Source organism: Rattus norvegicus, chromosome 19, assembly GCF_036323735.1.
Source record: "Rattus norvegicus strain BN/NHsdMcwi chromosome 19, GRCr8, whole genome shotgun sequence".
Taxonomy (NCBI): Eukaryota; Metazoa; Chordata; class Mammalia; order Rodentia; family Muridae; genus Rattus; species Rattus norvegicus.
In genome coordinates this window covers 23,590,246-23,603,278 of record NC_086037.1, presented here as the reverse complement: position 1 = coordinate 23,603,278, position 13,033 = coordinate 23,590,246, and the positions used below count along the sequence as shown (strand labels likewise).

At 43.9% G+C, this 13,033-nt stretch overlaps 2 protein-coding genes across 2 annotated transcripts in view; one reads left to right on the top strand and one right to left on the bottom strand.

Moving 5' to 3' along the window:
- The window catches only part of LOC134483260 (disks large homolog 5-like), a 664,485-nt gene that overhangs the window by 616,452 nt on the left and 35,000 nt on the right, over positions 1 to 13,033 (top strand). The gene's annotated exons all lie outside the window — the stretch shown is intronic.
- On the bottom strand, positions 3,809 to 7,599 carry LOC134483269 (disks large homolog 5-like). Its single transcript, XM_063278562.1, has 4 exons — positions 7,476 to 7,599; positions 6,250 to 6,409; positions 4,840 to 4,983; positions 3,809 to 4,207 (listed from the first exon to the last, which is right to left on the bottom strand). The coding sequence occupies exons 1-4, from the start codon at positions 7,555 to 7,557 to the stop codon at positions 4,027 to 4,029; spliced, it is 567 nt and encodes a 188-aa protein (XP_063134632.1). The 5' UTR covers positions 7,558 to 7,599; the 3' UTR covers positions 3,809 to 4,026.

Below are 13,033 nucleotides of genomic sequence, written 5' to 3'. Positions count from 1 at the left end.
AGATTGCCAAATAGCAGCACCGACTCAGGTTGTAATTTAGGCTGGAGAAACTTACTAGGACCCTTGTAATCCTAGCACCCTGGGGCCTCACATGTCCTTAGTCTGATCTAGCGATGAATCAACTGCTCTTGAGGGTGGATTGGAATTCTAGTCACTGTGAGGCAGGAGCATTAGGATCCTACAGCCACTCTGGGCTCCATAGGAAGACCCTGTTTCAATAGTAAAAGGGGTCACCTGTGAGTTCTTACTGTCTTCCCTGAGGCCTTCCTGCTGGAGTTAGAATAACTGTCTCACCAAGTTGAAGTAGAGGGCAGAATGTTGGTGCCTTCTATAATGAGGACTAGTGACAGATAGTCTATGGAAATTCTAGAAAGATCTACAAGTATTTATGTCCTGTGCATGGGAATTGCTGGCTTCCCTGTGTCCTTTGCCTTTAATTTGCAGTCCATGGGGCACCTGGGAATGTCCCAAAACCAGGCTGCACACAGGGCTTGTCCCATGATTCTCACTTGCACCCAGTGCCTGCCTGATTGTCATAAGTCTGACAGAGCCACTGTATGCTCTCCTGACACCTGCAGAGAGCTCTATATGGGACCCTACCATCCCCACAGTGCCCATCAGTGTCTACAATGTCCCTATATGGCACTGAGATGGTCTAAGCTCCTTCCCGCCTATATGCTGCATCAGAATCTGACCATTCCTAATTTCCTCCTCTCACACCCACACTAGAAGCCCTGTACACACACTAGCCCCAGCTGGCCTGTTGCCTACTGACATCTCATGGACTCTGCCCCAATCCCCTGCCCTGCCCTGCCCTGCCCTGCCCAGCCCTGCCCCACCCTGCCCCGCCCCAATGCCCTGCCCTGCCCTCACTCAGCTGACAATGTGGACATCTCAGGACAGTCACTGGACAATGGCTGACACACGTGTCTGGAGACTGGAAATGTTTCTCGATCTTGGAGAGGAAAGAAGGACCCTCCAACTACACTGTCCTCTAAGGAAGTTTATTCAGGTGAGGGATGACAGGGACTGTTTTGTCTCACGTCACACATGTCAGTAGAAAATATCCTAGGTATTGGATGGCGCTGTTAGCATTAACAGAACAAAGCCCATAGTGTTGGGAAGGATAATAAATTATGAGTAGGATTAGAAAACCCCAAGCCTCTTCCAGGTCCTAAGAGAGCAAAAAATACCACCAAACACAGCATTAATGTGATAGGTTGGTTAAATCTAGTTACTAGATTCTAGTGTGATAACTATGACTTTTTGTGTCATGCTCAGCTTATAATGACTAGAGGACCTAAGCTTGAGAGTCACCAATGCCTCTCCCTTGCTTCTCCAGCTGCTGAGCATTGAAAAGCCCTAATGAGACAGCATCTGTTTGCAGACATACTGGATTATTCTTCTTCACTTAATCTCTCCCAGTCACCTCCACTCTCAGTAAGTCAGTTTAATTCCATAAATTGTAAATGAGTCACGTGGAAAATATACTTTCTCAATACGATCACAGATTTCCATGTAAAAGGTGAAACATGAACTATCCCACCTAAGTTCTGGGCTAGCACAGACCTGCTCTGCAAAAGAAACATGTGGTCACAGCTGCAGTCTGCATTCACTATGGGTGCTTTTGAGGACCTCCCTAAACTGCATAGATTAAGATAATTATCTTGCTTTCTATCAAAAGAATTCATTATGCCAAGTTGGCCTGTAGAAGGAGGCTAGTCTCTTCTGTATTTTATCAGATGTGCTTAATGTATATAATCATCGATAGTAAGTGAAAGATCTGTTTGGAATTGAAACTGAGTGATGCTGGAGGGTGATCCTGAATGCACAATGAGCAGTGGAGGCACCAGAGCCCGGTGTGGATGCCTAGCAGGCTACCACATTGAGCAGGCACCGCTCAACCACCTATACATACACATCTCCTGAGATTTCTCTCCTTAATGGGAGATGATGGCGTCCATCTAATTTAGCACATGCCCTGGAAGGACAAAAGCTACCTACAGGAGCTGTGGTGATGACTCCCAGGTTAGAGCATCTGCTGCTCTCTCAGAAGAACCACATGGTCCCTAACAATCATCTACAATGGGGAATGCTATTCCCTCTTTTGGATCATGAGGGAAATGCACTCAGGAGTGGCCCAGACATACATTTGAAAAAAAAAGATCCATTGAGTTAAATGATAAAAATAAATATAATCAGCAACAATAAAAAACACAGCATATGAATGATCAAGTGAAACAGCACCTATAAAAACCTATTTCCCAAAATGACGTTGATGGTCATTATCTTTGTGGTTTAATACTAATGCTGTATTGTAAGAAAAACCGAGGCACATGGTTCTCCATTAGGATTATTCTATATTCCTTTGTGAAAGTTGTCATTTTTTCTGCAGCTCTACAGGCATGAGTGTGTGTTACTCAATATCTGGGCAAACAGTCAATAAGGAATGTGTGTTGTAGACTGATATAGATTAGGATGAGCAGAACACATGACAGCATGGATACACTATGTCAGTGATTACATCATAAAGTGTGTGTCCATAAAAAAAGTCACATTTTCCACACAAAAGACACTATCACCCTGTGTACACCTTGGTGGCTTTAAATTCCCTATTTACTCATGCTGCCTGGACCATGCAAAGATCCATATCCAGCTGTCAGTTCTAAGTCTACAGGAGGGGAAAGGACCCTTGAATAAGATGGTCTTAAGAGTCAAGAGTTACAAATCAATTTTTATTCATAAGGAATACAATTTACAAAAAACAGGCATAAAATGAACAACTAAAATGGTATAAAAAATGAAAAACAGGGGTTGGGGATTTAGCTCAGTGGTAGAGCGCTTGCCTAGGAAGCACAAGGCCCTAGGTTCGGTCCCCAGCTCCGAATAAAAGAAGCAAAAAAAAAAAAAAAAGAAAAACAGTAACAAGAATATATAACTATGATATAACAAAAAGAAAACTTCAATGAAAATCATAACCAAAAATATTTCTTAACAGCATTTTCTTAATGAACATTTAGAAACACAGTTGTAGTGCTGTTTCTCCTCTAGGACACGAGATGTCAAGGCAGTCCCCTCAGATGTCTCTCAAATGGTGTTATCTGTACGAGAGAGGAGAAAGACCTCAATGAGACAGGCTGGCATACGGATACATAAATTTAGGGTCGCTATACAATGAGGAAATTAACTGAGAAGACGAATATTCTCCCCAAAAAAGTCTTTGACTGTTGAGGATTGTCGTCAGCAGGGAACTCCTGACAGAGAAACTCACTCTTCAGGGGGCTGTCTTCTTGGGATCTGTCCTATTCCATGTCTCCTGCAGTTCCTGAGACCTGGGAGGAGAAGGCAGCTATTAAGACACTGATTTGGTGGGGACATGCATACCAGCTGTGAAGTTGCTGCCTTCTGTCCCTTCAGCTGCATTGGACAGACAGCACTGATCTTTTCACTGAAATCATTGCTGATATCTCTGCAGCCTGGGGAAAGTCACCAACAACCCTCACAGTACTGTGGGAGAACAAGCTGCTCCTCAAACTTCTACCAGTGAAAACCAAGAACGGGGAAAGGAGAAGAGACCTAACTGGGTTGCAGGAAGAAAGGAGAAGGCCACATGATACTGAGATCAAAGCCAATGACCAGGACTCATTTGCCATTTGCACTTGCTTCTTATCCCTACAAGGTGCTTCCAACCATCACATGACCCCTGTATGACCTTTGTCACACGATCAAGAACTCGTTCAAAACTCTTCATAGCATCCCATCTATGACAGGGAGATGCAGTCATGTGATATGTTATTCCTCTGTCACCATTTCTTGACTGCAGTTACAAAAAGGGCAGAGAAGTGTACTTGCCCATAATTCAGTTTCTGAAGAGTGGTTAACATCCCAGAATACTTGTGCATAGACAGAGCAATGAATAACTCTATCACATGAGGTGGGTGACTGGGTGTGGGGAGATTAGAAAGATGATAGGGGAAGCAAAGATGTATCCAATAGGCAAATGGTATCAGACATTGTCAATCTGACTCAGCTGCTTGTTCCTACCACATTTTGCTGGGTCTGGAGGTTGCTGGTCTTCTCCTGTTCGTCTTCAGCATTCGGGTTCAACTCAAATAAATATCGCTGTAACTCCTTGCTCTCCTGCTTCAATGTGACCAACTTCTTCTTCATACATGCCTGGTCCATCAGGAGCCGGCTGTGCAGGTTGCTGGAAACACACTCTGCATAGTAAGATCCTGAAGCCTCTTCCTCCCATTCCAACTGCCAAATCCCACAAACTCCACCAGGACCCAGATACCCATAAAGACTTCATAAAATACATCTCCATACATGTAAGGCTGCTGCACAAACAGCAAACGGCCAATCCAGGGAAGAATAAATTGTTTCTGTGACCCAAGCACCAATAAGAGTCCTTGTCTCTCCAAAAGAACAAGGGATCTACAACTACCCATGAGAGCCCAATGCATCGGGGCAACATCAATTAGTAGGCGGCAAATAACCACAAGAGGACAGTAGAACCAAGGGAGGTCATGCAAACCATGTGGTCCACACATTGAGCTTTGTTAAACCTGGTATGACCCCCGAGCCGCAGGTTGGCTTAATAACACTCTGATGCCTGAATCAGTGTAGTTCTATCCAGAGCCTTCTAAAGATGCATAGACACTGTGGTGATAACTGACAGTCTCTTATGGAACTGAAACTGAGTCCAAAAGACCCACGACACAGTGATATTCAAACAGCAGAAGACATGGACCCAGAGCTACAGGCTCTCCAGTCCAGAACAAAGAGAGGCAGCAATGGATATTCCACAAGTGATGGGCCCTTTTGACCAGTACTTACCGATAGAAGTTAATCTCCTTCTTGAGTTCCTGAAATTTCTCACGATGTTCAATGTTCTTTGTGTCTAAGTTGTGCAGTAATGACATGACCTCTTTCTCCTTTATCTTCAAGTTTTCATAAAATGGATTTGGCCTGAAGTAGGGGCTGGCCCCAGGAAGATAGAACCCAATGAACATCGAGGTTTAGGATTATATGAACTCAGGCTGTGTCCTGTACTACCCCAGCCCTGGAAGGACACTTTCTGAATTCTACATATTTGGATCTTCTTCAGCTTCAGAAACTTGGAATTGTGTGCCCAGGACAACAGAAACTAAGCACCCAGATAAAGGGTCCCCTGGCTCACTTTTTTCAATCAGGAGGGCTGGATCTGCATTCAAACCTGTTATGCTGTCAAGAGCCTAGGCCAAAGAGCTTACCCAACCACACACACACACACACACACACACAGACACACACACACACACACACACACACACAAACCCAGAAACCTCTGATTTCATTTTTCCTGTTTTGACAAGTGGAATGCTACAAGCCGAATAACTAATATTCTAGAGGCAGACAGTACACATAATTCTGTAATGAGACCAGATATTGCCACAAACTTATAATCTGCCCAAGGCATACAAATGTATAGACAAATGTGACTACACAGGCAAAGAACTGTGCTATTGAAAGTGGGGCTTCCAAAATAAAGCACTTACACCTCCATGAAACTAATATAAAGGTAAATCCTGAGGTCAAAAAACAGACCCCTAAATTCCAAAGGTGGAGGGATAGAGAAACATAAAGGTTGTGCATATGCATGCAAAGCTGTGCACACACAGACACACAAACTGGGGCACACCCACAAGAAAAGAAAAGTAAGGTCTCCAGCTCCGAAAAAAAGAACCAAAAAAAAAAAAAAAGAAAAAGAAAAGAAAAGTAAACAGACTCAGAGAATGAGAAAGAGAGACAAATATGGAAAGAGCACAATGAGAATCAGTAGAAATGCATGCACCATTACTGTCTCAGAGTGTAAGGCACAGAGACAAGAAGGAGCAGGCCAGAGCCTCAGGCCTTCTACTTAAGCATTGATATGAACACTGTGGGACTTGTCACCTAAGGCTGCTGCCAGGAGATGATAGCGTTCAGTCACCTTCCTAGCAAGTACAAACACTGTCCACAAACTCACAGCACCTAGAACCTTGCAAAGCTGCCACCTGTCAAGGGCTTTCCATTTGTACACTGGGAACTCATGCTCCAGTGACTTTATCCCTGAAATCTTCACTCAGATTGCAAGTTCAGATTTTCAACAGGCAGAATCAGAGAGTCCATTTTCAATCTCACTCCTCAGTAAGGGTCAGGTTCTGAATCTCCTCTCTATGGGAGATGAGGTTTAGAACAAGGTCGTTTGTTTGGAGCAATGCATACCTCTTTCTCATGGATCCACCTGTCACATAAAGGAGGCGATCTGTCAGCTCATTTCTCTCCTTGGTAGTTAGCTCCAGTTCTCTATTCAGCCTCTCCTCTTCCTCGTTGGCCTGCACCTTGTTTAGGACATTTTCAGGGGATGACGTCTGTCTGCAGGCCTCTGTAGGTAGAAAAACACAAGTGAACCCGCATGGGGTGAATGCATAGAGCATACACAGACCACAGTGAGGTCCAAACAGGAGAACATGCTTGGAAGCCAGTGTCACTACAAGGAGTTTGGTCTATGTGTAAGAGGCTTCCTAAGTGGATCACAGTTCCCCCACTACTATATAGAGACCAAGAGATGTAAGCAGCCAGGTGTTCCCCATGCCCGCCCACACAGGCTTACAAGTACCAGAGAGATGCCTTCTCCAGGATTATTATCAGGTACACAGGCTACAACCTGGTTTCAGGACCCTCACCCCTCTGGTTTCAGAAGTCAGATCATCAATTCAGCATCCACAATGACTTGATCGATCAGGGATACTCAGATATCCTACACTGTTACTCTAGTCCAATAACTTTGCATTAAAAAGTCATGTAGGGGGAGGACATGGTCAACAGACTTATTAATTCCCCCTACTGAAATGACAAATGCCCCAGAAGTGCCAATAGGTTACTGGCTCTTTCTCTACCTGCTCCATATAGTTTGGCTACTTTAGAAAAAAATCTGCTACACAGAACCTCTAATATATGAAGGTAAGATTGGCCCCGTCAGCCAGAGGTAGTCAGAGGAGTTCTAAGAATATAAGGTCATGCCAGGAGCACAGTTCTCTCCCTCTTACTACTGTCAGATAGTCACTGAATTTAAAGAAGCAATGAAAGTGAAGTACATTGATGCCCTGTTTAATTCAGAAAAGTTATACGCTCCATGACTCCTGGTCGTGTTATTATATCAATTTAACATACCGAATGCACTGTAAAAGTAAAGACTAGAAGTTCACCCAATAATAGCATAGGCAGTGCCATATCCTCCATGTGGTTATGGAGAAACTAATGATGTGAAAACCTTGACTTTCAGGAATTGTGATAATCATGGAATTCAATATCTGTGGAGATGTTCCAGTGGTTGTGTCCCATTGCTATAAAGGCCAGCAGAAGACCCACACACACACCCCTGACAGGAAGCTCAACATACACTGCCCAGAACTTACTCCACATTCCCCATGTCCTGTGTCCATCATTACCTTTAGGTTTCGTTTGCTTCACTCTTGACTCTTCTCTATCAACATCAACTCTCCCAAAGCGCCTGAGAAGATGGGCAAACATGCCTGTGGATATATCCTTTGGACACTAAGAGAAAAAGTAGGGAATTGGTTGTCACAACGATACTGGTGACATCACAGGGATTCCAAGGTCTCTCTAGGAGACAATAGAATGTCCCCGAAGGGACGGCTGATGTCACGGAGAACAGACTTTGCCTCCCTGCTAATGTTCTCCCTGTACTGAGCAAAAGCTGATGTGCCCTTTTCAGGAGACTTCCCTGTGGCATAGCCACTGAGCACCACATGCTTCCAAAGCCAAATTTGGCTCTAGGCTTGATTGGAAAAACCTAAGTCATTGCTATGTATCTAAATGAGTGCTTCCTCCCCAATCCCTGCACAGAAATGTTTCATCCTACCTCAAATTCTCCTCAGTCAGCAATATTACCCATTAAAGATTACTGAGAAATCAACCAGTTCCTATAAGTAGCCAAAGAGGTCTCCTGTCTCATGATGTGCAGGTGCATGAAATCACACCCAGAAATAGCCTGTAGGGTAGGTTGCAATGTGGGTGTGTGTTATACTTACAACCTGAAGCTTTGTGCTTAACATTTGACAGTTGCCACCGGATTCCTTAGGAGAAAGAGTTGCATTCATTATGGTCCTGGCAACAATGTGGTGATCTGTTAGCAGAGGAAACTGAAATATTGGATCCACCAGTGAATGCACCCTCAGGCTGAGTGTGGGGCTCTCCTCTCTGCACCTAAGTTACCAAAGCAGGATTGCTTACAGGCCTCTCTAAGCTATAACATATGATTTCATCTGAAAAATAAAATAGTCAGCAGATGTGTGCGGGGGCGGGGTGCAGCCAAAGGAGTAGGACAAGCCTGGAGACATAACTCAGTGGACAGAGTAAGAAACAAGCATCTTCACTCCTGTTTCATGGATCACCCCACAAAACACAAACGCATCTATCCTACTTAAAAAAAAAACAAGTTATTTTATTGAATGCATACACTAATACTGTTTACAGTATTAGTAGCAAAGCTCAGATTTTGGGGGCAGATCCATGACTTGAACTATCCTCCTGACAACATATAAAACAATAAATAAATAAATAAATAAATAAATAAATAAATAAATAAGAAAAAACAGAAAAATTAAAAAACACAAAAAAGCACAAGCCTTTCATGTGAAGTTACAGAAGAGTGATCCAGTGGTCACTTTTGACCAGGCCATTTTAGCTATGACAGTGCATAGTGACCCTTAATTTGATGGGTCCTATATAAAGCTTTGTGCAATATTGTCATTTTAACCAACCTCATCCAGAACATACATAACAACACAGGATATGATCACAATGTCCTTGCTGTGTATCAAGTTATTTTTCTGTGTCCTTGATTGTCAGGCATATTACAGCAACAATCTGAGATGGCTGGTAGACTTGGAAGAAAGTGGATATGAAAGATCCCCGTTTGATATCAGTACAGCCATTTCTTACGAATGAGAATCTTTTAAGCTGGCCCTCGCTTAGCCCCTACACATTAGACAATAGAACAGAAAGTACAGAAAGCACATTCCCACCCACTCTCTAGGAAGCTGCCGGACCATAAGAACAGAGGGTACAGAACATATTTACTGCAGGGCAATTAGAAGACAGGAAACATCTCTGGGAAGCTGACTGACGACTATAGAAGTGAGATGTCCTGGGTACTGAATGCAGCTGTGGTATAGGCTGACATAGCTATAGCCTTGTCCTGGGAACTCCAGAAGAGAAACACCTGCCAAGACAGATATCCTTGGTCCTTGTCCTGGGAACCCCAGGATTAGAAAACATATATCAAGTCAGAAGTCCTTCGTACTGAAATAGCTGCATTGATGTGGTTACGGCCTTATCCCAGGAATTCCAGGACGAGAAAGATCTGCCTAGTTATCCTTGGCACGAAATAGCTGAGCTAAGGAAACTGTGTAATCTTAACTGACTATTTAAGCTGTATATTTCTGTTGTTTGAGGCTCCTCACATCCCTCCTGTGTGAGGACCGTGTCGAGCCCCAGTGCATTGGTATCCCAAAGTAAACCTCTTGTTTTTACATCAAGACTGAGTCTTGTGTGTTCATGGGGTGGTGATTGTCATCAGGACTGGAGCGAGAGAGAGTCTCCTCTGTCTGAGGGTCTTTCAGATAAAGCTATAGTTGTGGGTTACACACCTCAGTTCTCATTGGCTAATGCTGTCCTCACAGTCCTTGGAGGCCGCTTTGTAAGACTACCTGTTGGAAAGTGGAAGCAGCTTTATTTGAGCTCAAAGTGAACCTGACGAGAAACGTAGAGAACAAGATGGGGTAATTGAGAACCTGTCTAAAACCAGCACAGAAACCCACCCTTCATTCAAAGCATCATCTACCAATTCTTGAATTTTTACCATTCTCTGCCATCCAGTCTTTCATTCAGGAAAGGTAGAAAAGAACTGGAAATGATCTTTGTATTCTAAGGACCTCGATCTGTCTTTCCTTAGGTCCACGTTAAGAACAAATGAAAAGGGTATCACCATCTGAACAACTTAGTATCACCTACTCAGCATTTCTAGCCTAATACTGTGCCTATGGCAATCTCAAGCTCCCTGAGTGTTGCTGTCCCAGCAAGAAGAATGAAGTTCTATGGTCAATCCCCAGTGAACCTTTCAAGGGGTTAGAAGAAAGCCATCAGAGATACTGCACTTCTTTGTCCTTCGATTAAATCAAGATGATACAACGTGAATCTATTGGGATATTCAACTATACATCTTCCTCACAACCCCACCTATCTGAGGTCATTGCTTGGCAGAATTCATGCCCCACCATCCTAGATATTTCTTGATTCATTGCTGCCAAGGGCCAGGTTTCCTGAGTTTTGTTTTTTATAGAATTGGGTGTAGTCAATCATAGTTGCCCTCTGTAAGAAATGACAAATATCTATAATAACTGAATATTCTGAAGGTTTTTATACTGGTTTTATTATACATATAACTGTGAAACGGAAAACATACATATTTGATCAATGAAATGAGTAAGATTGATTTTTTTTTTTTTTGTAATCACACGAGGAAGATTTATTGTAAGCGAGATGAAACGAGAGCTCAGGCCAGCATGCTGGGGTCGAGACTCATACGCCACACAGGGAGTAGAGGAGTTCGACCCCGACCTGAATTTTCACAGAGCTTCTAAAGGAAAAAACCACAAACCAGGGGGATCAAGAGGGAGGGAGGAGGGGAATTCCAAAACCATAAACTGCCCATACATTTAGGTCATATGCTAGTCATGTGTAACACTAGGCAACACACCCAGGACTTTGTGACATTGTGATTAGGGGTAGTGACGTTTTACAGGGCCATTGGACCATTGTGGCCGGAGGCTATGGGTCATTGTGGCTGTTCCAGGAAACTTTTCATGCAAGAATGTTCTGGGAACCATTGTACAGCAAGGGAGGGGTGAAAAGTTCATGTTCTCACAGACCCTACTTCTTCTTTTTGGGTAGCTAGGCGGCTTATTATTAATTTTTAATCCTTCATTCCCCACTTCTTCTTTTTTTTGTTAATAGTTCTAATCCTAGAACTTCATGGAGAACTCAGCTTCATCTAGCATAACAGCTTGGTATTGTAGTCTTAACATGAGGATTCTAACCTGGACACTATCCAAGCCTATCCACCAAGGTCATGACTAGCTTTTAGAACTTCTAAGCTTATACGGACTGTGATCCCTGAGGCACAGTCCCAAGAAGTGTTAAGAATACTAACATATGCAATGTTACATCATTTGTAATGGAAATCAAGCCTATCCCACACCTGTCTTGATAGAACCCAGGACAAACATGACTGAGTTTCCCTCTAGGTCCCAGCTCTCAGCCCCAACAGCTAGTACACGGCTGGTGAGGGCTGAGAATTGACAGCTGTCAGGGTGGTCAGCAGCACCAGGTACGGTCCTTTCCAGCGAGGCTCGAGTGTCTGGACTCAGTGTAGCTGCAACCTGGAACTGATGGGATGTCTCAGGGGTCTCCGGGGCATAGGCTGCTGTCAGCTGTGAGCAGATTTCTTTCTGTATCACCTGTAGGTCTTTTAGCCTGGCACACAAATCATTATTACTATGGCACTATGACATGTTGGTTCAGTAACATCATCTAATACAGTCAGGGGGGCTGAGGCCCCATATAAGATCTCAAAGGGGGTAAGGCTGAATCTGGAAGGGGTATTTCTTGCTCTGAAGAGAGCAAGAGGGAAGGAGTGTCACCCAGTCTGTGCCAGTCTCCATGGTTAATTTGGTCAGGGTCTCTTTTAGAGTTCTATTTATTTACCCTACCTGTCCTGAACTTTGAGGTCTGTAAATACAATGTAATTTCCAATCGACCTCTAAATACTTGGCCACACCCTGGCTTACCTTGGCAACGAAAGTAGGGCCGTTGTCTGACCAGATTACCTTGGGCATTCCAAATCGGAGGAAGATTTCTTCCAGTATCTTCTTGATGATTGCAGAGGCCGTCTCTTGTTTGGTGAGGAAAGCTTCTATCTATTCCTGAAAAAGTATCTACAAGCACTAGGAGATACTTGTGATTATATTTTTCTGGTTTTATCTCAGTGAAGTTCACTTCGACTTTTCACCAAACTCTCTAGGTCTCTTTGCCCTGTTTGCTTGCTAAGCATTCACTTATTGACATACCTTATACTTTCTACTGCCTCTCTGGCTAAAATCTTAAAGTCTATTACATACACTTAACTACTTGGACAAACTTTTTATCTCCTAAATGAGTCCATTTCTGTATTTGGCAAAGTGAGTCTTTTCTTTGTTCTCTGGGGGAGTATAGCTTCCCCCACAAGTGTGCCATTGTCCTTTATCTTTTAAGCAATTTGGGCCTTTTCTAAGTGAGGCCATCCCTTAGTCCGATCCTAGTTCTCAGTGGCTGTCTCTTGCAGGCCTGCAACCAGGATAGGCTCCTGCATAGCCATTTCCCGAGCCACTTTATCTGCTTTGTTACTGCCCAATGCCACTGAATCTCTTCCCTCCTGATATCCTGAGCAATGAATAGTACTCACAGTTGTTGGCTTCACCAGGGCATCCAAGAGATGGCAAAGGCATCTGCGGCACTGATGTACTGGGGGGGTAGAGGTTCAGCCATCCCAGATGACATTGTGTTGTCCACCATGGCAGCACCCACCTATCTCTGACCTTCATGAAGAGAACTGTTCCCGTCTGTGGACAAGGTAGCCTCGGCTTTCAGCAGGGGTCAATCAGCCAGTCGCAGAGGTCTTTCCTCCACCCATGGGCTTCTGCCAGTGCTTGACACTCGTGCTGTGGTGGCTCCAGGTCAGGATTGGGCAGCAAGGTGACCAGATTGCCCCCAACAGGTGGAGAATCTAGTCCATGGCAGCTGACCAGTGGTCCCATCTTTTGGGACACTCTATTCAAAGGCAAACATCAGCCACTCTATCACAGTTTAAGTCCTGGATTGGGTGATAATTGTTAGTGCCCGGCTGGCAGGAGTGATATGTTCCAAGTAGAACAGCGCTAAGCCATTC

What these genes read in the sequence shown, in the direction of transcription:
- LOC134483269 (XM_063278562.1), bottom strand. Translation starts at nt 7,557, where the DNA reads ATGTTTGCCCATCTTCTCAGGCGCTTTGGGAGAGTTGATGTTGATAGA. An exon ending in GGTGGATCCATGAGAAAGAG is followed by an intron (nt 4,984 to 6,249) that starts GTATGCATTGCT and finishes TCCTGGGGCCAG; the next exon opens with CCCCTACTTCAGGCCAAATC. An exon ending in AAGGAGATTAACTTCTATCG is followed by an intron (nt 4,208 to 4,839) that starts GTAAGTACTGGT and finishes GTGTGTTTCCAG; the next exon opens with CAACCTGCACAGCCGGCTCC.